The sequence below is a fragment of the Python bivittatus genome, unplaced genomic scaffold (genome assembly GCF_059951505.1).
Source record: "Python bivittatus isolate LINGU-HERP-01145 unplaced genomic scaffold, Pbiv_v1 ctg000850_np1212, whole genome shotgun sequence".
Classification (NCBI taxonomy): Eukaryota; Metazoa; Chordata; class Lepidosauria; order Squamata; family Pythonidae; genus Python; species Python bivittatus.
In genome coordinates this window covers 61,385,010-61,409,409 of record NW_028277112.1, presented here as the reverse complement: position 1 = coordinate 61,409,409, position 24,400 = coordinate 61,385,010, and the positions used below count along the sequence as shown (strand labels likewise).

The 24,400-nt window shown below is 39.8% G+C and overlaps 1 protein-coding gene across 4 annotated transcripts in view; it reads right to left on the bottom strand.

Moving 5' to 3' along the window:
- The window catches only part of LPL (lipoprotein lipase), a 29,482-nt gene extending 5,656 nt beyond the window's left edge, over nt 1–23,826 (bottom strand). The window contains exons 1-7 of one of the 4 annotated variants that reach the window (XM_007425836.3): nt 23,544–23,826; nt 9,277–9,449; nt 8,093–8,272; nt 5,625–5,736; nt 4,375–4,608; nt 3,245–3,487; nt 2,161–2,281 (exon numbers count right to left, since the gene is read on the bottom strand). In XM_007425836.3, coding sequence (XP_007425898.1) covers nt 2,161–2,281; nt 3,245–3,487; nt 4,375–4,608; nt 5,625–5,736; nt 8,093–8,272; nt 9,277–9,449; nt 23,544–23,640 — 1,160 coding nt within the window. In that variant the 5' untranslated portion in view covers nt 23,641–23,826. Of the gene's footprint in view, nt 1–2,160; nt 2,282–3,244; nt 3,488–4,374; nt 4,609–5,624; nt 5,737–8,092; nt 8,273–9,276; nt 9,450–21,207; nt 21,600–21,623; nt 21,844–21,909; nt 22,749–23,543 lie in introns of those variants that run through there. The other 3 variants (XM_088129918.1, XM_088129919.1, XM_088129916.1) reach the window with 3 other exon arrangements.
- Between the last annotated feature and the right edge of the window lie 574 nt (nt 23,827–24,400).

Genomic DNA, 24,400 nt, shown 5'->3' with positions numbered 1-24,400 from the left:
TTCCAGTCCTCTTGTAAATCCAGGGAATCCCTATGTTCTGCTAGGGATCCAAATGCCATCTCCAACATCCTCCCTCTCCTGATTCTGCTGCTAAATTTCAGATGTATCAGCCCAGCCTCCCACATCTTGTCCTCCACTCTGCCACTGTACTCTCTCCTGGTTTCCCTAAACCTGGTCCCAGCTACTACATTCTCCCAACTTCCTTTCCCTACCACTTGAAAAGCCCTCCACCAAGACTTCTCCTCCTTTCCTCATCCCATCACTTCATGTTCTCCTTCCACCTCAAGGAGTTCCTTACATAATGATATGGATTACTGAATTAATTTAAATTTTGTTTTGCTCTGACTTTTTAATCTTTTTGTTGCAGACCTACTCCTTTTCAGGGAGTGGTAGCCCTTGGTGTGGCACTCAAAGCCTGGAACAACCTATGCCCAAGCAAAGTCGGCTTTCTGTTATAAGTCTTCCTTCCCTAACTTGGTGTCCTCCAGATGTGATGCCACTCCAACTCTAGACAGATACGGGAATGGAGGAGCTGCAGTCTCAGTCTATTTGGAGGGCACTAGGTTGGGGAGGATTAGTATAATCTTCACAGTAGCAATCATATATAGCCAAAGAGAGACATCTCAAGGAGCATCAGTTTTGTTCCAGTACCAGCCCTCTTTCCAGATCCCTTTCATTCACAGACATGTCCATGCCCATAAGATGCCAAGACAGTAGCTGGCAGCAGAGCTATGGGTGACTGCAAATTGAGACAATTCAGACTAAAATATGCAGCTGGTGATCCCATTTATTACTCCTGCTAGATCACATACTATATCTAACGAGTGGTAAGCGCCAGTGTGCTCACTGACCCATCCCTTACACGCTTTTAATTTTAAACATTTATTGGGAAGCTGGCATGCACCAACATGTTGTCCTAGGAAATAACAGGTTTTCAACCTAGGAGCATCTCACCAGATTGCCTTTTAATAAATGACTGTTTTGTGACTGACCACGTCCACCATTGAAGCCCCCCATGATTTCATAAGGATGGCCATAACTTGCTCTCAAAATTCCCAGTAAAGCTGACCTACACTTGTCTTACAATATAGGAAAACCTAAGTTCAGATGTGTATATATTTTGTGACTCAGTTTTTAATTCAACTGAATTTACATTAACTTATCAGTTTCATGATTGTCACTTTTGTATTTGAACAAATCAGAGGAACTTTTCACAGCAGATGGAAGCCCCTAGCTGACCTTGGCTGACCTGAGAAAGCTAAGCAGGTTGGAACTCATTATTATTTGGGCGGGAGACCACCAGAAAATTCCACAGCTGTAGATTAGGCAGGGAAATTGGAAAAAACTTTGCAGGTGAAAACCATGGCAAACCAGCCATGAAGAAAACAACATGGCTATGGAAAGACTACTTTTTAGAGGAACATGGCCATATAAGGTCAAAACAAAGCAAAACTCACCACTCCTTAAAATAAAAGGGGATAGATCAGTGGGAGTAAAGTGATACATACCATTATTAGACAATTCATATCTCCCATATGAGAAAGGGACTTCAGGAAAGCTTAAACTTTGCTATATATAGTAGATCATTACCACAGAAAGTATATACTGCTGCTTAGCTCATTTTTATACTGAACCAAATAGTTGCCTTTGTATGCAAAAGGCCTGATCTCAGGGTCATGACATGTACTTTTTATTTACTTCACCCAAGCAAATGATACAGAATGGGAAGCCACCATCTGTATAGGTTTCTGTATACAGAAAATGCAGAAGTTTCCCAAACAGAGCAAATGAATACAATCAACTTTCTCTTTTTTGTGCTTGCAGGGTGTGTCAACAGCCTCAATGTTCTCTCTTTTGTGCCCTTCCTTGAAAAGGGGAGAAAAGTGAAGATCACTCACTTCTCTCCCTTTTGCTTAATATGCAAAAGGTTATCTGAGCACTCCTGATGCACCCTGGGAACACTTAAACGGAACAAATGTGCCACATCCTTCAGTGAAAACCCGCAATGTACACATGCAGGAACCATTCTCAAGTGACTTTGCAGGCAATTTCTGCAGGCAATAGGAAGATGTTTTTAAAAAAATAAAGGGCAGAACTAGGCCTAGATAATGCAACTGCATATTGATAAAAGCACAGGCAGTTGTTTCTGTCGATACTCACATTACAAATGCTATGTTCTCACTGTCCTTCTTAGTGCCATAGAAAGAAATACGGAATGGTTGGTTGGTTGTGGTGATGTTCAATTTTCCAAAAAAATGTATCTTGACCTGGAAATGAAAGACTGAGAGCAAAAGATGCAAAATATTACCAATAAATACTTTAGCCTTGAGTCTGCTACTTTTGGTTTGGCAGATAATACTTTTATGCTTAAGTAACCAAATCAAATTTGTAGACATCATTTCACAAGATTTAATGAAAGACCCTAACTCTAACTTTAACCCTAACCCCAAAAAATCTCAGATATATTTGCAAACAGAAGGGGGAGAGGTATAAAATGCCAATATTCTCCCATCTAATTTCCCATAAAGTCTGAGGATCAGATCAAAATATTATTTAGCAATTCTATACTGCAATACTAAGTATGTTGTATAGGGTAAAGGGGCTTCTTCCTATGGACATTACTCAGGCTGATTAATTCTAAGAATAAATTATCTAATTCTGCCATAATGTAAAAAGCTATAAAGTTATAAATCTGAATAAAGTTCTGTTATTATGAGATTTTGAAGTATCTTTATATCTTTGACCCCCAACATTTATTGTATGAAAATAATTTAAAAATTACTATTTTAACTAATATACTACAAATAATAGCAACAATAAAGAATAGTCTCATCGACTCCTGGGGGTTGATACTGACCACTTTGGGGAATCCTGTCTTAGAGAATCTGTATTCTCTTACAAAAATATTAGTTCACTGGATTGATTATACATCAATGTATAATTGGATGGCTTATTATAGAGGGCTTATGCATCTGAAAATTGCAAACATATCACATTTGACATGAACTGCTTAATTTTCAATTTCCACAGTAGGATTAATTAAAACAAGTGCATAATTTGAACCTAATAAGTTTATAGTTCTTAAATTTGTAACAAACTCCGATTTTAATCAAGCAGAATGCTATTATGTCAATGAGGCCTGTGCAGATCTTTCTGCTCAATTTGTTCTGAATTAGTTTGTTTTCACACGTTATGACAATGGCAAGTCCACATGACCTAAAGCTTTGCAGCAGATCAACGATACCTTTATAAGGCGCGTATGCACGAGTCTTTAGATACATTTTGCTGTTCCTCTTGCTTCTCACTCTTTTAACTTTATAGCCTAAATTATTGCAACGATTCTTTCTGCAGCTCAAGCAGAGCCCTCTTTCAAATGTTTCTCTTGAGTTGCATCGGTATGCCATTATTGGTTTTTCTTCATACAAGAGGGAATCAATGAAAAGGTGGATGGAACGTTCATGAGAGCATTTCAACAGCTGATCAGCATCTTAGGAAAAAGAACAGAAGCTGCACTGTATAGAGACGTATTTCTGTTGTTCAGCAGAGTATTTATCATAAGCAAGTCTACATCAAATGTTCTCCAGTGTAACAAATTTGGTGAGAATTCTCCTCTCACCCTCTGAAAAACTCTTCAGTTCTGAAGATATTATTCATTTTTAGTCACACTGAATGCTACTGTTTTGCTTCACTGCTTCTTCTTCAGTACTATTTCACCCTCCTTGGCTGCTACTTCCCCTTCCCTGAATTAAATCTTACCAATAATTTCCTCCTATTAGAGATTATACAATATTACCGATAATAACTACAATGATCTGCAGCTCATTGGACTTGGCTAGATAATGGAGGTATTAAGGACACCCTAGACTGAATAGCTCAAATGCGGGCATCTGTAATTGACCACACATAACAGGCACAGATGAGCACACTCAATAATATAGTTCTGCCTTTTACATGCCACACATAGTATCACCACAGCTGTTATCACTACAGCTGAAGTATCCCATGCATGAAATGACAAGTGAGAAGAACTCTAATGCATAACACGTTTGGAGTATCTCTGGACAATCTTTTACCTTGCTTCTACTGTAGCTCAAGAAGGGAAGTTAGTCAAGACATAAATCAATATTCCCTGATTCAAACAGATAGTTTAATGGGGGGAAATGCTTAATTTGGACCCAGCATGAGCAAAAAACTCAGCCCCATGAATGACAAAAATAAAGACTAACTCCTGCATTAATGGATGTTTCTATAATGGATCTAAGAAAGGGAAACAACTTTGAATAGAACTCACATTAATCATGAACAGTAGCAGCCACAGAGTTTCAATTATACCAATGCCTTTGGAGTGGGGAGCATTCAGATTTGAAAACTTACTGTGAAACCCTTTCTCAGCAATCAGGCGCAGGGCTTCTGCTATATTGCAACCTGGCTGGAAACCACCTCCATTGGGATAGATATCAACGTGGCCAACAGGCTTCTGTATGCCAATACTGCGATCTGGGGAGCCCCTTATGTAGGTATGCAAGACATCTACAAAGACAGCGTCATCTGGAGAAAGGCGTCTAGAAGCATCAGCATATTCAAAGTGAGGCCCAGCAGGATCTAAACCTTAATGGGAAGGTTGGGTAAGAGAGAAACATGTTGTCATCTGACCTCTGGATGGCATTTTTAATATCATGAAAAAATTTGCAGACATGCTCCATCTTTTATTTATTATCAGTGCCAAAATTCTTATCAATATCACTGGGTTTTACCAATGCTCTCCAGTAAATGAGAAGCATATCCTGAAAAAAACAAGTCAGAAACGAGGCAGACTGTAGTTTTAGAATAAGCAACAAGGACTCAGCTATAATTGGACTGTGCCCAAAGTAACATCATGCAGCGCTAGAATTATCACAGTCAACATGGAGCCTAAGATGACCTGTCCAGAAAAATCTCATAAAAACAGTGGTTTACTTTTTTTTGTTGTTGTTGTACTATAGACAAAATGAGATAAATGATCTAAAAATTCAATGTTATTTTTAAAAATCCAAATACAAAGATGTTAGAAGAGAAAAACGTATGAAAAGATGCACTAACAGAACAAATCCAGGAAAGGATTGTGCAAATGTTATATAAATGCTTTAAATATTTCTGAAATGTCAAGTACCTCATATAAAACTCAAATTCCAGCATTTATAAGTGAATTGCATGATTGTCTGAAAAGGCTGTTAATTCCTAAGTTATAACTAAGGCTGCGAATAAGTACCCATTTAAACTAAAAGCTTATTTTACAGGTCTGAATAGCTTATTTTACAGGTCATGTGCTACTTTATAAAGGCAGCAATCCTCAGTGCACAAATCCCACCGAAGCCAGTGACTTCTCAGGGCAAAGAGTTCCACAAAGGCACACATTAAAAAAAAAAAGAAGAGTAGGATAATTTTCAACACACAATGGCTCTTCAGAATCTTGAGGGAAAAGAAATGGTATGTATGCTGGAAAATACAGCTTTCATTAGCTCATCCTTTTATAATAGTTGCTACCAATGTATGCCAGAATTCAACATTAAAATATTTAGAGCTTTGAAGGATTCACAGCATTTCCCCTTCTAATTATAATTCTAACGCCAATATGATTTGCTTACCAGTAATTCTATTAATCTTTTTATTAGTCAGACTTCCAGCAATGCCTGCAGCGTGAGCACCCAGGCTGTATCCCAGTAAATGGACTTTGTCCAGAGAATAACCGAACTGCTCCTGAGAACAATCATTTTTAAAAGATTAAGCTCCAAAAAGCAAATTTTAATCTGTCATTAAAAAGCAAATTATCAGCTTCACTTCAAGGACAAAAATGTTATAGTCACAGCAGGAAAACCCATATAAAATGCAAATTTATATAAACATATGCAAGACAGCTATGGGACATAACTTCACAGCAGCAACAGAAAAATGGATTTTTTTTAAAAAAGGATTTTATGCTTAAAGCATTTAGAAAGACTTCTAAAGCCAGTGAGTCATCCTTCTAAATTATTGATAACCCAACCTTCTCTTTCAACAAGATGCCCAAAGCAGCACATTTAAAAAAAAAAAAACCATTTACGTATAAATACAAAACTTAAAAACAGTAGCACAGCAAAAATAAATAGAACAGCAGCCAGAAAAGAAAATATAAAACAGCAGTATTCAGCATCCTGCCCACCGTCTTTATTATAGAGAAGAGCATTTATTGGTGAAGGTACTAAAGAAAGACAGGCATTCCTGGTGAAAAAAAAATCAAATTGGGTTTTAGACGGATGGATGGATGCAGATATGAATATGGATATACTGTGAGAAAATTTTCCTTAGAGATACTGCAAAATGGGTGATGTTAGCAAATGTGAACACTTATCCTCATATGGGATGTGGTTTAGGGACAACAGAGCTCTGCTTATAGCCTGAGGTCTGCAAAATGCAAAGTATCAGAACTAGCCTGGCCTCATGTTTACTTTCCATTGGAAGAGATATTCAATTTGTGGCTACCTTCCACCTGGCCAGATGAGGAGAGGGAAAGAAGGCCAGTTGCAAACATTTTAAGTGAACTTCACCAGGCCTCCAATCACTTGTGAGCACTCAACAGTCATAAAAAATCAATTCTCACTTTACAGAGAATCAGCACTGCCTCACTGCTGCTAGGAACTGAATTTCAGATGAAGATCTGAACAGAGAGAGAGAGCCTTAAATATCCATTCTCACTCCAGGTCATTTGAATTGCAGCTTGTTGCATCCAAAAATTACTGAGAACAGCCTTATGTGTTCAGAAGGCAGTTTGAAGGGAGTATATTATAATGATGGAAGTATGGAGACTGCAAAGGAATGCATGGAATGAAGCAATGGTGCATAAGCACACTTGCAGAGATAGCTGGGAGCAGCTTCCATCACAGCCACACAAGGCTTGAAAAAGATGCAGCTGCTTTAACAATCCATAAAAAGCTGCTTCATGTACTCCTGTATGTGTTTCAAAGCACCTCTTATGGAGGCTATGGGCAGCCCTAATGCAAGGATGTGAAAAATAGTAACAGACTCATCACTGCCCAGCAGAGGGCAAGTTTGGCACATCAGGAGTGAAAAACAATCTGGGTCAAAGAGGTCACTTGGGTATATAAGCAGACACTCAGATATCTTCATCCCTTAATTATAAAACTGATCCTGACACTACTTGCATCAAACCATCAACCATATGGACTCTCACTCCCACAAGAAACAGAATTGTCAGTGCAATTCTTGGTAGGAATTCAGGTGAGAGCTGGAATATGAATGTTTGGAGGTTTCCACATATTAAGAATAATTATCAGAGAAAAACAGTATGATGGAGTTATCTATGCTACATACGTTAGCATATATTACATATGCTGATACCCAATAGACATGGACTTTTCCAAATGAGGAAGCATTCCAACATGTAATCCCCACCAAGTGGTACAGTTTAGCAACAGCTACATGATGAGAATTCACAGATTCTACTTTGTAAATCTTCAAAAACAATTTGGAGATGATCTGACAGTAAAAATAACTGCTGCATCCTGAGTTATTGCAGGTTCTGCCACGAAAACCCTTTCTCCGCCATTCTACACAAATGGGAAACAAAATAAATTGCTTTTCACTCCAAGGTCTTATTGCATGCAGTATGCATTTGCTGGCCATACGCAAAAATATGTGAGTGGTTTCTATGATGGGAGTGCTGACAAGTCATCAAGCCACTTTTCCCCTTAAAAGTGTTAGAGCTAGAGGCGTGATGGGGCAGCAAGTGGACCACCTATAAGCTCCAGTGGCCTTTTTTAACTTAAAAATGTATATATATTTAACTGCAGTTTCAAATACAAATCAGCTAGAAATAAATATAGCTAACATTGTGGGATCAGAAAGCCTAAGATCTGCTTTTAAGCTGGCAAAAATTCCTCATTTGGAAATGCCCTTAGTATGGGTTCCAGGTGTTCAACATCTTTAACCCTCAAGATGTTGTCGTAAACCACCCAGAGTCGTTTCAACAAGATGGGTGGTGACAAATTTGACAAATAAAAAATAAATAAATAAATAAAAATGTTGTGCTGTACAGAACCTGCAAATGGCTACTTACCTCCATCCAATTAACAAATGCAGCAATGTCTTCTCCCACCTGCTTTGTGAAGTCTGCAGACATTGAATAATGTAAACTGGATCGAGCTAGCCAATTAACCACAATGACATTAGAATCAGGCTCCCTGTCATACAGTGCCTTCACCAGCTTGGGAACCCAGCTCTCAAACATTCCAATTACCTAGAATATGATAAACCACATTACTCTATGTCAGTCTATAACAGTAACCCCAAAGTGTAGACATTATGTACACTTACAGAGAGGAGAAATATAATCATCAAATAATTTCAGAGTAGGTAACCATAAGCAAGTAATTTCTTGATGGATTAGGTCGGGGGTGCATTGATAGCAACCTTGTCCAACACGATGCTCTATGGATGTGGCAAACTAAAACTTCCATACATTTCCATGTTAAGAGATTACAGGGATTGCCCAATACATCTAGAAAACACCAAGTTGAGGAAGGCTGCCTGGGCATATGGTATTTTAATCCATAGAAGATTAATCCTTTAATAGATAGGAAATTCACTGCCACAAGTTGTGCAAAGGCCAGTATCATTATATAATTATTGAAAAAAAATGGAGAATCAATTAATTATGTCTGCCCTTCCAAGTAACCCCCATGCTGTTATGGCTATTTGAAGGGCATGAGATAAGCTAGTGTGTGACAACAAGCAGAATATTCTTGTGTTGTGTGTTGAGGATTTCTAGTGGATTTAGGGAAATATGAGGGAGGGGAAAATGAAGTTGACTTTAGAAAGAACTGAGAGAATTTGCACTGTAATGTTGAGCAAGCCATAAGTTTCTCTTTTATCTCAGTGCAGACCCTGGTGCTGAGGAAGTACATTTTATGGATGCTCATTTAATTATTATTATATTTTTATCCCACCTTTTTTAAATATAACTCAAGGTGGTGAATATACCTAATAACGCTGCCTATTTCCCCCATAACATCATCATATTATTGCAACAAAGAACTCTGCTTGCAATGATACTCAAGTCTCTTTTGTGTCACCTAGCCTGGAGGTGAGCTGCAAACTGATTCTAAGCACCACTATATAGTTAAAAGGAGGCAAGGAAAGTATTCTGTAACTTTATTAGAGTTACATCCTGCGTTTTTCTTCAAAATGGAACTCAAATTAGCTAGCGGTAATAAAAAGATAAAAACAAGCATTTCCTCTTACCGTCCATCCATGTACAATCACAAAGGTTTTACTGGTATGATTGAAGTTGCAGTCTGCTACACTTGTTTCCTGTCCAGGAACTAGGTGACAAACGTCCTCAACAGGATTTTCAGGTATCCTTAAAGAAAATTTACTCTCAATATAACTCAGGTCTTTCTTTTTTTCTATGTTTCCTGAAGTTAAAAAGAGAGAGAGAACATTAATGGTTTGAAAGAAAGGAAATGACAGCAAATAACATACCTATCTCCCTGAGATAGAAATTAATAAAGTAAGTAGGAAGCTATGACTCAGCACTATTAGCGCTTTATTAGCACCAACAGTGGTATCAAACTGGGCACAGTTGGGCCACCAAAATAATTATTTATCCTAGTACTTCTTTGGTACAGACTTCTGCAATGGTAGCTGGAAGGACAAATGGCCACCCATTTTGTTGATCCTTTAGGCTCCCATACAATGAAGCTAAACAAGAATATTATTCTCAGATGGCAAGAAAAGTCACAATGAAACATTTCATCTACAGGAAATTCAGAGTCTACCTGCAGAAATTCACACTTCTCATTAAATTGCTTATGATCAGTTTATAAGTGCTTCCAGTTTATACATACAGTATTTCCTTTGTTAGATGGATGTTTACTGATACATTTGTCTTCACCATATATTTTACCTGGACCACAATCTTTAGCCTTCATCACTAGCCTCTATTTGGCTCTTTAATAAAAGCTGGGGCAAAAACAAGCTTTATACTCAATAATTCCAGCAGAAAGTATTACCATACCATGTTCAAGAAGGGGCACAAAATGTTTTTTTAAACAAATTTAATCGTTTTAAGCCAATTTTGAAAAATTTTAATAAAATCTTGTAGGTTTGCAATTTTTTTTTAATCCATTCAATTGTGTCCAATTCTCAAAGACTGCCTAGACAAGTCCCAGTTTTCTCGGCACAGTTTTTCAGAAGTGGTTTGCCATTGCCCACTTCCTAGGGCTGAGAGAGAGAGACTGGCCCAAGGTCGCCCAGCTGGCTTTGTGCCTAGGCAGGAGTAGAACTCACGGTCTCCTGGTTTCTAACCAGATGCCTTAACCACTACGCCAAACTGGTTCTAGGTTTGCAATACCTCGTTATTAATTGTTACTGGGAATATATATTATATATTTTATATAAATATATATTTCCTATTGGAGTATGTTTTGATTGTGGTATGGATGGGGAACATCATCAGAAATAATGCAAATTTGCCTGCATAATTATGTAATATTTTATTAAACTCATTCCATATCACAAAAAAAAAAAAAAAACATTCTGCAAGTCATCCTGGTATCCTTTCCAACTAAGATTAAGTAAGAATTTTAGAAGCAGTAAGCTTTAAAAACCTGCATTTACATTTTACATGGCTTATATAGCACTGGGGCAATTTAACATTAGGCAAGACATGCAAGACATGGGTAAAATCTCAAAATAAATCTCCAGAGCGTCCACTTAAAAAGAGTTTAGGTAGTAAAATAAGGGAAAGCCCAATACCTTGGGGACCATTACTGGTTAAGAACAATTGTTTGATTTGATGAAAGGCAGCTTTATGGTCTCCTTAGATATACTTTTTACAAGAAGTTAGCAATTGGGCACAAGCAATCAGGACAAAGAACTAGCTTTGCTTGGAGAAGTTATATTTTACATAGGGCGGGCATAGAGGACAACACAGCCACTCCTGTGTGTCACTTATTCAAAATAAAGATAAGTGAAATGACTGCTTTCATATTAAACATATTAAGTAGCGTGTGGAGGGGGAAGGAAGAAGCAGATCTATACACTTCTGAGACTGTTGCAGCCCAAACGTTTATTGTACCTCTCATGAGGACTCTTGTCAATAATGGTTGGTATTTGCTGACAAAACTAGAGCTAGGTTTCAACTGGAGTCAATTCCATATAGATGAAAAGCTGTCCAGGCACTTTTCAGCAGAGATAAAGTAAGATCTAGGTATTCCACTGGGATAAGGGAACTACAATGAATCAACCCAATTTTGCCTCTTCATTTATGTATCACACTCTGAGTTCTATTTCCTGACATACTGAAGAGCCCCATAAGCTGATTTTTGAATCTATTGACAAAGTAAATCTTTGCAGCCATCAAACAGGTATGTCGTATACACAGAACTGTTATTCCAAGCACTTTTAAAATGATTCACCAGGCTGCCCAAACTGAACGCCTTCCAAAAGGGTTGGATTACAATATCCATAGTCCCCAGGCATGGTTATTTCTAGGCTATTTGAGGATGATAGGTCATAACACTCCTGGAAAGCACTAAGTTGGGAAAGACTATGCAAAATGCTGCTCTTTTACAAAGGTTAGAAAGCATTTTAACATAACCACATGGCTGTACGCTGAATTGTTTTCTGAATAGACAAACCATAAACCCATCCCTTAGTTTTCTAGGTAACACACGTCCTACTTAATCTACCTCCATCTCTCAAATATTTATTCGTCTTTTTGTAACAAATGTCAACAAACCTGCACTGCTGATTACTCAATTTTGTATTTGATGTATAATTTCCATGGGGATTTTACAACATTTCTGGAACACATTCGTGACTGCTGTTCAGAAACAGCAAAAACCAAATTAAAAATAAGGAAATACTATATTTGCATACAAGAATTGTAGTATTACTCTCAATTTGTTTGAGGTTATGCTTAATAACAAAAAAGGGAGTGGCTTGTAAAAGGTTTTAGGGATAAGATGCACATACTGTAATTTTGAATAATATCTTACTACTGCAAATTCATTAGAATTACTAACACTGAGCTAGTATTAAACTAGGCTGACACATCAGCCTACCTTATGTATTAGCACTACTGAAAGATATTCATTTAATATATAAGCAAAGCAATCCAGACTGCCCTGTTGGAAGTACTCTAAGCAACTTTATCACAGCAATAGGTCTGGCAGGAGGGGCAGGTTACAGGCCCTGTCTGCTAAAGAGCTCCATCTGATGGGACCCAGGAGAGGAGCCTTTTCTGCTGTGGCGCCCTGGAACATCATTCCCCCTGATGTGAGATTACCCCAACCCTCTTGGCCTTCTGGAAATCTCTTTAAACGTGGCTTTTCCAGCAAGCTTGGGGATCCCATGGAAAAAGTGAGGCTGCGAGATGGTTATATTGTGTGTAAGATGTTGGTCCATTCTCTCGTGGTCTCACTTATATTTATATATGTTTAATTGTTTTTAATGGACGTTTTAGACTTGTTTTTGTTTTATTGTACGCCACCCAGTCACGTTTGTGAGTTGGGCGGCTATATAAATTTGATAAATACATAAATAAAATAAATAGATTTGTGGGCAAAAGTTAAGAAGCAACATTTGTTTTCTCTTCTTGCAAGCAGAATATTAGACTTATTTGGATACTGATCTTACAGAAACACGGTGGAGGGCAGGAGAAATTCTGGATACAATACCTCCTCTAACTCATATATGTCATATTTCAATCCTATGCTTTAGCCCTTCATTAATAAAATAAAAACAATCTCATCTTTCTGCTCATAGGATGGACTGTTCTATAGAAGGGGGGGTGAACATCTGATGCCAAACTGAGTTTATAGCTTTCTCTCTGAAATTTCTGACCTAGTGGACTATAGGTCTAAACTTCAGCTTTAAAATAGTTAACATTTCAACAGCAGTATTTGGAAGAGGATTGCAAGTTGAGTTTTGCTTCATGAACCTAAAAAAGTATATCCAGTAGGAGGGAAGTAATGAAAGCAATTAAAGTCATTTGTTTACAGGAAAATGGTTTTCAAACACTGATATCTTTGGTACCTCTAGGACTATGTTCACATATACCACAATGCATTTATTAAGGCTACTTCTAAGTAAGTTTAATGAAATATCTCAAGGTATCTATTTTGCATACTGTTTTTGGCTACTTTATGGAACTCTCTTGCAAGCCAGACCTATTTAATTTAAACAACTGAAGTACCGTCTGTCACTGAAAATTGTTTATTCAAGCCAATCTGTGGAACTGTGTATTTTAAGCAATTAGCTAGTTAATATGATTGTAATTTCTTATAGTATATTCTGCATCTATTGTTAACTCTCCATAAGCATTATTTCAGCATTTCAATATAACTTCTGGCAATAAAATCACATTCAATTGCTTGTTGTTTAATACATTTTTAACATGGGTAAAATAAATATTATACAGGAGTACCAATCAAGGAAAGAAAAGCTCACATAAATTAATATGCCCTATGTTAAATTTAAACTCTACATCATTCCACTTAGAAATGGGAAAGTTCTGAAAGGTACAAAAAAATTACACAAAGTCCCAAAGAGATTGATAATTAAATGTTCTATATTTTAGCCATAAATTTTCCTTTATAGTATTTAACTTAAATGTATATTCTAGGTGTCAAAATTATTTTATAAATTTCACTGGCCTGTGCCTAGTAAGATAGTTTAGAATGAAAAAGCTAGGTGTATCTTTTAAATTGCTGCCTGATACTATTAATAGCATACGCAGCACTATAACTTGCCCTTATGAAAGAGTATTTAAGATTTTTTTTTAAATGCTCTTGAAGAGTTCACCTCCTTTACAAGTGTAAACTATTCAGGTTTATAACTAGTCTTATAAAGATTCCCAGCAGGAGTGTGAATTAGGTTTGCTTGAACCCTGAATAACAAGTTGAAATGGACCAATTTAGACCAGATTTGTGGTTGCACAGAATGAAGCAGAACACTGAACCATGAATTTCTTTGAGTACTGTGACTGTAGTTCCAGAAAGTCAGGTACTATGCCTACAAAAATGGGTGTATTGTTCACATTTCTCTGTAACAGAGAAAGGAGAGAAGTAGAGGACTGGAAACAAGAACTGATAAGTTCATTTATTTATTTATATTTCAAATTTAGATACCACCCATCTCACAAAAAGTGACTCTAGTAATCAAGTAATCAAACAAAAAGTTTACTATCTAATTACAGAAATCAGTAAACAGTACAGCGGTTATGACTCCAGGTGCCCTAGAACTGTGACATCACATTTATTGCTCTCAATTACATAATTGCCCATCTAAGGATGGCAAAACGGCTCGCACCACAGTTTATTACCTACACCACCATGTAGGTTTTCAAAGCTACTGTAACTGCCCACCCTCCACTATCTTCCTGAGATTTTCCTTCTTGGCCTAAAAGACAGCTGCACTTGTTCTAGGCTTTCTGGTTGCAGTGCATTAAAGCAGTCCTCTGCCTCTAATAAATGCAAACATACCAGAAAGGGTATTGAAAATTGCTGATGTGATGCATTGGTTCATTCATCCCTACAGCTACAGGAAATCATTGGAAGATTAAGCTTTCTCATCGATTCCCCCAGAGATCCTAATTGCAAGATCACTGGATCTGAACAGATGGCTACACCTGGCTGACCTTGTCTAGGAATGGAAACTAAGCAGGACTGGATAGACACCTACAATCACAGAGTTGTAGGCTAGATTGGGAAATCAAAAGCACATCTAGAAAGAAGACAGTAACAAACCACTTCCACACTGTTGTCAAAAGAACTACATGGATACATCCATGAAGTTGCCAGAGGCTGGTTTGAAAATTGTATTTTCAAATACCTGAAAGGATGTCACACAGAAGAAGGTCAAGACCTGTTCTCTGTTGTCCTAGTTTACAGAACACAAGATAAGGGATTTAAATCCCAGGAAGGTCTATGAATCTAAGTCTTTCTAAAAAAAAAAAAAAGCAGTTCCACAATAGCATTAATTGCCAGAAAGATGGATGGCTGTCCTTCACTGGATGTGTTTAAGTAGAGGTTAAAGACCCATCTGCTCAGGGATGCTTTTATTTGGATTCCTCCACCAAACAAGGAATTGAACATAATTGTCTAGATGTCCCTTAGGATTCTATGGATTCTCAGTGCAAGAACTTAAACCATTTCTGACATGGCCATTAAAAGATCTTAGAAAGACTAGTCCATTTCAAATTTCAAAAATTTCAAAAAAAAGTCCTTTTAAACCACCATGGAGATTAATGATGAGGGTTTTTTTTTTTTAAAGTATCCACCTGTTTTACATTTTTCTGAAAGTTGTGATCTTTATCCCATAAGTGTCTAATGTTAGCTCCAGTCTAATAATTCCATCCCCCCAGCCCACAATTGTCTACATTTTAAATCCTAATTAAAGTATACTGTTTGAAAGTATTGAAGTGGGTCTCAAAGCAAAGCCTATGGTTGGAACATATCTCTAATTCCTATCTTCATAGCTGAGTTCCTTTGGAGAATGTTAGCAACTACTAAACATCAAGTACACATGACATAAAGCTTGTCACTTATATTTGCAGGATTTGTTTTTATCATAGCCAATACCGGAGAGCTTTTGCAGAGGGAGGGGAAGCTAACAGCTTCCTTCCCAACATGTGCGAGCAAAAATCCCCCACACTTTGCCAAAATTGCCAGTTGAGAACAAAAACTTCTATCAAAACTGAAACTCAAGGAAATAATTGGATATATGGTATCCTTCTCTTAACTGTGAGCTCTCCGTATGTGGAACTTCAACTTTTGGAGCTGTCATCAATAGCTACACTGACTGGGGAATTCAGGGAGGGCACCCAGGTTGGAGAAGGTATCTATGCTCTTACCAAGAACAGACTCACTGAAATCAATGAGAAGTTAGTCACAGCCAAGATAGAGCCACTGAAATTAAAGAACTTAGGTATGATTGAATATTAATATGAAACAATGTCTCTGCACCCATCCTTCAAATTAAATAAGCATATCCAGAATATTTACTAGACTTCAGGCATAATTGCATTCTGGGTATTCAAAACATTTCACACCCAGGTATACTATATGTCAACAGAAAATCAGTCACTGCAGACATCCTTATTTTTAATGAAATCAAAATTAGCTTTCTTATGCTGCCCTGTCAGTTTAATGGAGCTGATATGACAGTGCTGGAAATCAGACTGAAATCCCATATTATGCTGTGTCACTTGACTTGGTTAAGACAAGCCCAGTCACTTATGGCATATTGTACAAACTGTAATTAAAGCATACTTGGCTTAGGGTTATTTGTAAACCAAGTCTGAATGTATGGGCATTCAATAAAAATGAAAAAGCTACTATAGCTTTCAAGATGCAATCCTTTTCAGATACAACAAAGGATAATTAGCTACCCAAATCCCAAGTACTGGAGGAAGAAAAAAGTTGGTAAGGGAACTCAGAGCTTATTACAGTAATGTTGTACAGTTCTCCAGAGAAAGGCCAAGAATATGCTAAGGAAATGACATCAAGTTCAGGTTTGCTTTTGTTCTGACCCAGTATGACTGATCTATCAAGAAAACAGAGATTAGCTGTATAGGACATTTCCTTCTGTTTTCTTTATTTTTTCTAACAACTAGACACAGTATCTGTTTCCAGACTCCAATGAAGATGACAGAGGACTACCTAAGGCACAGATATATTGCTGAAAACAATATTCCCATGAGGAAGAAGAACCCTAAAACAAGTTTTATACATGTATGCCTCTACTAAAGACTATTAACTAGTCTCCAATTTATGTTCAGTAACTATGTCAGTAAGGCACTAACTTTCTACATGTGCATCATCTTATATGTGCCATGGTATTAAGCCACAAACGTGCTCTATTTACATGCATTTATTATATTATTACACTCAACAACCTACTTATAATGAAACAATATATTATTTCTTGGGGCTATTAATAAGCTGAACAAGAAAAGAAAAGAGATAGGATTTCTCTGGAAATGATACAGTACCAGTATCCCTATCATAAGCACAATATATATTACAAAATTTGCAAAATATTAATAACTCAGATCAAAGTTTTACTTGTCTTTTTGAAGTATAGCAACATTTACACAGGTAATAGAAGTACAGGTATTACTAATTCAAATTTACATAAGGAACTGTAATTGTTATAAATCTGGCATCATGCAGCTGGCTTATTAAATTCTTGGTCAGTTTTTTACTTAATCCTCTAATTCACAGTAAAGTCAGTTTTGTAGCCTACAAAATTCCTTTGTATAAAACTGAAAATTACATGTTGTATTTTGTCATATTCAGAGAGTGCATGTGTATCACATCACATACTGTTAACTTCCTACAGTGCACACTTATTTGACTATCCAACCCATTAAACAGAGTTTACATAACTCACAAAATACAAAATCTCTAGGAATCCAATCCTCCTACCAATAGTGGGAGTAATGCTGCTAACACTTAGCTCTACTAATTAGGAACAAAAGCCCACCAAGTGAATCAGTTCTAAAACTAATCCTTGAGGAATGGTGCTTAACTTAGTTGCAGTTGATATATTTACAAAAGGGATTATGAAAACCCTTGCATATTTTCTCTGCTTGACTGAAGTATTCTCATCTCCCTTCTTCCCAGTTTCTGGTTGTTATTAATACAGTATATACAATCCCATCTTTGCATGGAATGTTGGAACTGATGATGTATGATACTTTTCTATCCACTTCAGGCAGCTGGTGAAATAGGCAGGACTTACAAAAAAACTCATTCAGAAATTGAAAGCAAACATGATACTACGAAGCAGCATTCACCAGAAGATTTAAAAGAATGTATGTTGGTGCATTCAAATAATATGTACACAGTCCTCCAAATCCATATGAACATGAAACCCTGAACAGGCAAATTCCAAAATCAAGTGGACAAAATCTACTCACATTTCAGTTATACATACATTGGTACGTACAACTCCAGTGGCAGAGTAAGCAGACACAATCTCGTCATGCCCAATACTTTGATTCTAACTTGATCCTACAGAGAGAGGACTCACTGAATTTTATGTATTTAAAGACTTTACAAGGCCATTGTATGTCAACCTAGGGCTTTGGGTAGTTGATAATACATAAAATATGAACAACAAAGTAAACTGTACACAATACAATACAGTGCAATTCTGTCTCTAAGCAAAATTCACCCTTAATACATAATAAGCATAGGGGCACAGCATTAATTATATAATAAGCATAGAATTATTTAATGCCAGGGGGAAAAGCAGATGCTGCAACAGAGAAGTAACATCTCTAGGGTCCAACCAGATAACACTGTTTAACAGAGGAGACCTGGAGCATGCCCACCCTGCCAAATCTGGTGGAAGGTACAGAAACCACTGGCGATAGGTAGTCCCACAAGTGACCCAGCCCTATTCCATGCAGGTGACAATCAGCACCTTGAATTGCACCCAGAAGCCTACGGACGTGAGTGCAGCTCATGGAGCAATGAGTTTACATAGGCATACCAAGGTGTGCAGAGAATTGCATGTGCTGCTACATTTTGGATCAGTTAGAGATTCTGGATGTTTTTCAAGGGCAGTCCATGTAAAGTGCATTGCAACAGTCCAACCAGGAGGTGAAGAAGGCATGCATGACCATGAGCAGAGCCTCTCAATCCAGGAATGGGTGTACTGTAATTGGTGTGCAAAATAGATTTGTACAAAGGCTTCTTGGCCACCACCTGCTCTTCAAGCAGTAATCCAGAGTCCAGTTCTCCAGATCCAGGGCAGGCCTAAACCCACAGTCACTTAGCATTGCTAGGATTGAGTCAAAACCTGTTCTTCTCCATCCAGGCCTCCACAGCCTCCAGGCACTGGGAAATCAATGGAGCTTAAATTAATTGTATAAGATTGCAGCCTTAACTAGCTAATCTTCACAAACTTTGCACTTGTACCATTCTTCCTCTGCAATATATTCAAACCAGAGAATCAATCAAAATCCATTATCAGCTAATCAAAATATTATGATTATGAATTATAAATTTTATATCCCACTTTTTCATTTTCTCCTATACTATATTAGCATGTTTACTATTTACGTATTTTTATGCAAAAACTTTTATTAGTCTTGTGTGAACTGCAACTGATTCATATCAATGCCCCCCCTCCAGAAGTGTATTACTCTGCCCCGATGTGCAAACTGACAAGCAGTTGCAAGGTATTGTGGCTCCACAAATCGTCAAGACTGAACTGCTTGATCACTTGGGAGGTGAGGCCCTGGGGATGTTCCACTCCACTGATCAGAAGTGAGAGATTATGGCAGTTTAATTATGCATTTTGAAGAGGTATTTCTTTCAAAACATTTTCAAAGCGAAGTGCTCCTTGGAAGACTGCTACTGTTCTAGCTTTTGTGTACTGTATTATTTTTACACTAACATTTAATCCTCCTATTTTGAGCCTGGTATCTTTTCAGACCTGTATCTTTGAAGATTTAAGATGACCGGAAGAAAGTAGTGCGACATTTTCTGGTATGGACATGCAGTTAGAAAGAAAACTAAACTTGCTGCACTTTGACTTCTCATGCATCTGTTAAGAATAAAGGAACCCAACCATTTTGCATACGCGACCACAGAGACAGATCTGGACACTACATAAACTATGTCAATGTAAATGATTAAAATGTTTGTTAATAGATAATCAATCTTTAATGGGAATCATTAAAACTGTGGAATATGTTTAGAAAAATGGAAATCCCAGAGCAACACATTGTCCTTATGCGAGAACTATATACAAGTCAGGAAGCCACAGTACAGACAGAACATGATGAAATAGACTGGCTTCAGGTTGGCAAAGGAATGAGACAAGGCTGTATACTCTTCCCTTACTTATTCAACCTATATGCTGAGTATATATTAAGGGAAGCTGGATTAAGCTTGGATATGAGCGTGGTTTTAAAAATGGAGGAGGAAACATCTATAACCTGAGCTATCCTGATGATACTACTCTGATAGCCAAAAATGCAAATAATCTACAAGCTCTAGTAAAAAAAAAGTCAAGGGGCACAGTGAAAAAACTGGACAAAAATTAATATAAATACCAAACTAATGACAACAGGTACAACAACCAGCCTTAGACAATGAAGATATTTAAGTGGTAGATAGCTTCTGCCTTTAGGATCAACCACCAACTGTACAGAACAAGCAGTAAAGAAATACACTGCAGACTAGCGCTTGGTAGAACAGCCATGAAGGCCTTGGAAATGATATTCAAATGCTGTGATGTGTCCATACCTGCAAAGATCAGAATAGTGAAAAAAATGGTATTCTCTGTGACCCTCTAAAAAAGCAAAAGTTGGTCTTTGAAGAAGCAGGGATAGGATCAGTATTGACATTTCTGAGTATTGACACTTTTGAAGTTGGAGAGGGTTCCTGAGAATACCATGGACAGCCAAGAGAACAAACAATTGTATCATCAAACAAATCAACCCAGAGTTGTCACTCAAGGCACAAATGGCCAGGCTCAAATTGTTCTACTTCAGACACAATATCTGAAGACCTAGTTCTCTAGAGAAGGCTAGGGAAAGGTGGAAGAGGATGACCAGCAGCAAGGTAGATTGTTGATAGTTATAGGGGTGATGGGTGCACTGTTGGAAGACCTGAAGGACCAAGCTCGGGACATATAATCCTGGATGGCACATAATCAATCATACTAAATATGGTTCTTAACTTAACTGAATGCTAATAATGATTCACTAAGAGATAACTAAGGTGATGACAGATAATTCCAGGTAACAACAGAAGGATGGTTTCTTTCTACTAGCACTATGTAATGGTGATAGGTCCAGTCCCTACGCCATCTCCACCCACAAGGGAGTAAGTATCATATCCTCACCCCACTGATAATAGCCCTCAGCTTCTCCACAAGTTCTGAAACACCTGTGAAACTTAACAGATTTCTTTGGACTTCTGGGGAGGAGAGGATGGAGACATCAATGTTTCACAACACCCTTCCATAAGGCAACTTTTTCCATGCACCACTGCAGAAGGCTCCCAAACTCTGAATAATTTGACAACTACATCTCTTTCAATATACTTCTCAGGCTGCTGCATTCAGAGGGCAAAATCAGCTGCTTTTTTTTTTAAGTTAAAATTCACACACTGCTTTTTTGTGAAGGAGTAAGATTGCACAAATTACCAGTAATGCTGCAGATAATTTCTTGGAGACAGGTGAAGCGAGGAAACAATACCAGTCCAATCAGTTCATGCATAAAAGAATTATACCAGTATTGCAATGTAAGCTTAAAAATGGCAAAAATCAGCAACATATGGAATTAGGAAACATGAGAAGACTGAAATGTGAGTGTAAACTTGTATGGATTCTTAGAAATGAATTAGTGAGAAAATGTTCTGGTGCTTAAGGACCTATTTCCTCTCCAATGAGCATAGGGGCGCCTGTGTCCCATTCTTCCATATTGCCTATTTTCTGTATGAATTTGTTTTGCAGTTCACTGTTTTATGCTTTGTTAAATAAGTATTACTTTTTCTACTACCCTTTTAGCCAAAGGGCAACCATCTATCACGTTTTAGGAACTGTGAAGTTATACATCTCACCTTAATCTTGAACTAGGTTAATACATCTGCACGTCCCCTCCAGTATATTTCTATGCTTACTGTGGCTAACATCAAGAAATTTTACTGGCAAGAGAGGGAGAAAGGAGATAATTTTGCAACTAAACCAAAAAGAAAAAACCCACAAAATTCTTTCCAAAGGGCAAATAAGGAGAAAGCGATGGAAACGATTAGTTCGGCATGCATAAAAAAAAAAAAATGCTGTGCTTGGTAAACAGGGACAACTGGAAAACCACTTGATTAATGTAACACCCTTCAGAATATTTGCCTGGGGAAACGGCCACTGCTGCTCTTCCCAAGGTACAAGTCAAAGTTTTCGCACGACCTTTCCTCTCTCGCTTCCACTGCGGGCGTGTATGTCACTGCTCGAGTAAATGAAGTCCGACTCCCAGCGGCTTATTTTTGCGCCCGCCAGGACAGCCCATCCGGGGAAACCGCTCCCGCGGCTCCCTTTCCCGCTGCCTGCCTCAGACGCAGATTTTCCTGGACAGCCTCCTTCCGCGCCCGGGGCTTTCATCCTCCAGGGCGCCACGCGCCCCAGCCAGACTTTTCTGGCCATGAAGGAAACGAAGCGCCCTCGGCCGGCTCTGGCTCCCCCCCACCGGCTCGCGGCAGCCCCTGAACCAGGGTGACCTTGGCCCACGTTCCAGGCATTCCTGCGCCGGCTCCTAAGCGGAGGAGTTACTAGCGGTCACCAGCAAGAGCAGAGCTTTCGGAGGGCCCCTTCCCCGCCCTCCTCCATTCCAGCGAGCGCGCTGGCGGAGCCGTTCTGGCCTCTCCTGATGCCACGGGACTAAATGCGGGAAGAGGCCGGAACCCCGGGCGGGCAATCCAACACGGCAGGAAGCGCCGCTTCCTTCCAAGCACGCGCCGCGGGCTACACCCACCTCCCTTCTCACCTTCCCGGTGCTTCTCAAACTAAACGCGCGCGAAAGCGCCCGCCCGCCAAACGGCCCAAACACCTCTCGGCGGGCTTCCCGCTTTCCAAACTATGTACCGTCCCTTTCAAGCGGCCGCTGAGCTTCAGCTTTCGTGAGCTGTGAGCCACCCGAGGGGCAATGCGCAAGTTCTGGAGCTGCAACATTTTTCAAGCAACAGGATGAACAAAACTAAAGATGTGGGGAAGCTGCAAGACGCATAATCAATGCTCAAACGCTCACGGGTTGGAGACAATAAGGGCCCTTTCAACGCAACCTCCTGGAGACGCCACGTTGGGGAACGCTGACGAGACCACGCCCCTCACCCGCCCTCCGAATTTAGGCCGTCCTCCCCACCTCTGGTGGTCCCATTCAGCCACGCCCCCTTAAGAGAGCAACCTGACTGATACAATCCACCTGAACTGTTCGCGCGCTCGCCCTCTGTCTGCTCCCCCGCCAACCTCGGTAGGACATCTCGCTCGCTGCAGCCCGAGGCAAAGAGTCAGGAAGCCAGGTCGCCCTTCAGTCCCTGCCAGTAAGGCTGACACGACACCTGGCTGCTAGTAGCTTTCAGGGGCACGACCAGCTTCGTCCTTTTACACAGGCTTGCTTCTCTGGGGACCAGCCGCTGCAGCGCCGCGGATACAGCCTTCCGCGCCCCCTTCCTAGAACGAGTGCCTCGAAACAAGCTGTCTCCGAAGTCCGCGGGGCTCGCATCCAAGCAGTCTTGCACGGGACTCGGCTGTCGGGAGCCCCGCTCCCTCCCAATTTCCCGCCCTGGTGCCCATTTCTGCCTGCTAAGCTCTCCGTTTGTTGGATGCCTCCCTCAGTTTCCCTTCCCCCAGGGCCTCGCGCTGCCCGTTTCTCCTGCCTCGCGTTTCTCCTTCCTTAGCTCGGCTCCGTTCTCCACGGCGAGCCCCAGCCGCGCAGTCTTTCCTCCAAGGGAGACGGGCTACTCTCGGGGCCCGAGCGGGGCCGGACTTACTTGAGACCGAGATGTTCTGGCTAGCCGACTTTCCGCACAGCGCGACGAGGCAGTAGCTCCAGATATAGAGGGCTGCCAGGAGCGCTGTTCTACACATGGCTCGAAACGTGGCCAGTACCCGGACCGAAACAAGGCAGTGCAAAGGGGTGGGAGCGCCCGTGCAAAAGAAGGAGGAAGAAAAGTTTCCAAAAGTTTAGCGGACAAGGAAACTGAGAAAGGGCGAGAGCCTCTGCGGGAAGAACAGGGAGACGCCAACTCCGCGCTCGCCTCGTCTCTACCGCGCCTTAAGTGCGTGAAGCGAAATATGCAAATGAGACTCCCGACCTATTGGCTCTTATCTTACGCATTCTTTACCGAGGGAGGAGGGGCCCTTCTACCCCTGGCATTAGAGCGAAGCTGGCCGCCTGAGCCCGTTTTCTTCCAAAGATGCCTTCCCAGAGCAAGGCGATTTAGCGTCCCTACAGTTATAGACTGCGCCCGGAGCCCTTGTCGTGTACGCCAATAGTTTGCAATAACGAGAAACGGCTACTTCTGGAACGGGTCGTGGGGAATAGAGGTGGTTTGTTGCGCAACGGTGTTGAACAAGATTCGCCAGGGAACCAAATCAGACCCGCAGAGATGGTCGTTCATTCCTTCACCGCGTAGTTTTATGCAGCGTTTCGGATCCGAAGCTGAAGAGGCGCTCAGGGCGGGAGGGTGCGCGCTCTGCTTTTGTCTGCGCCTCTTTAAAGGAGCTGCGTCTTTTCCTGGGTTCTCACAGGAAAACGCGTTCAAGAGGCGTCGATAGCGCGCTCCTGCCGGCTGCGAGCCACTTGTCCGGCTTCGGATCCAAAGCGTCCCGCATCCTTCTGCTTTCT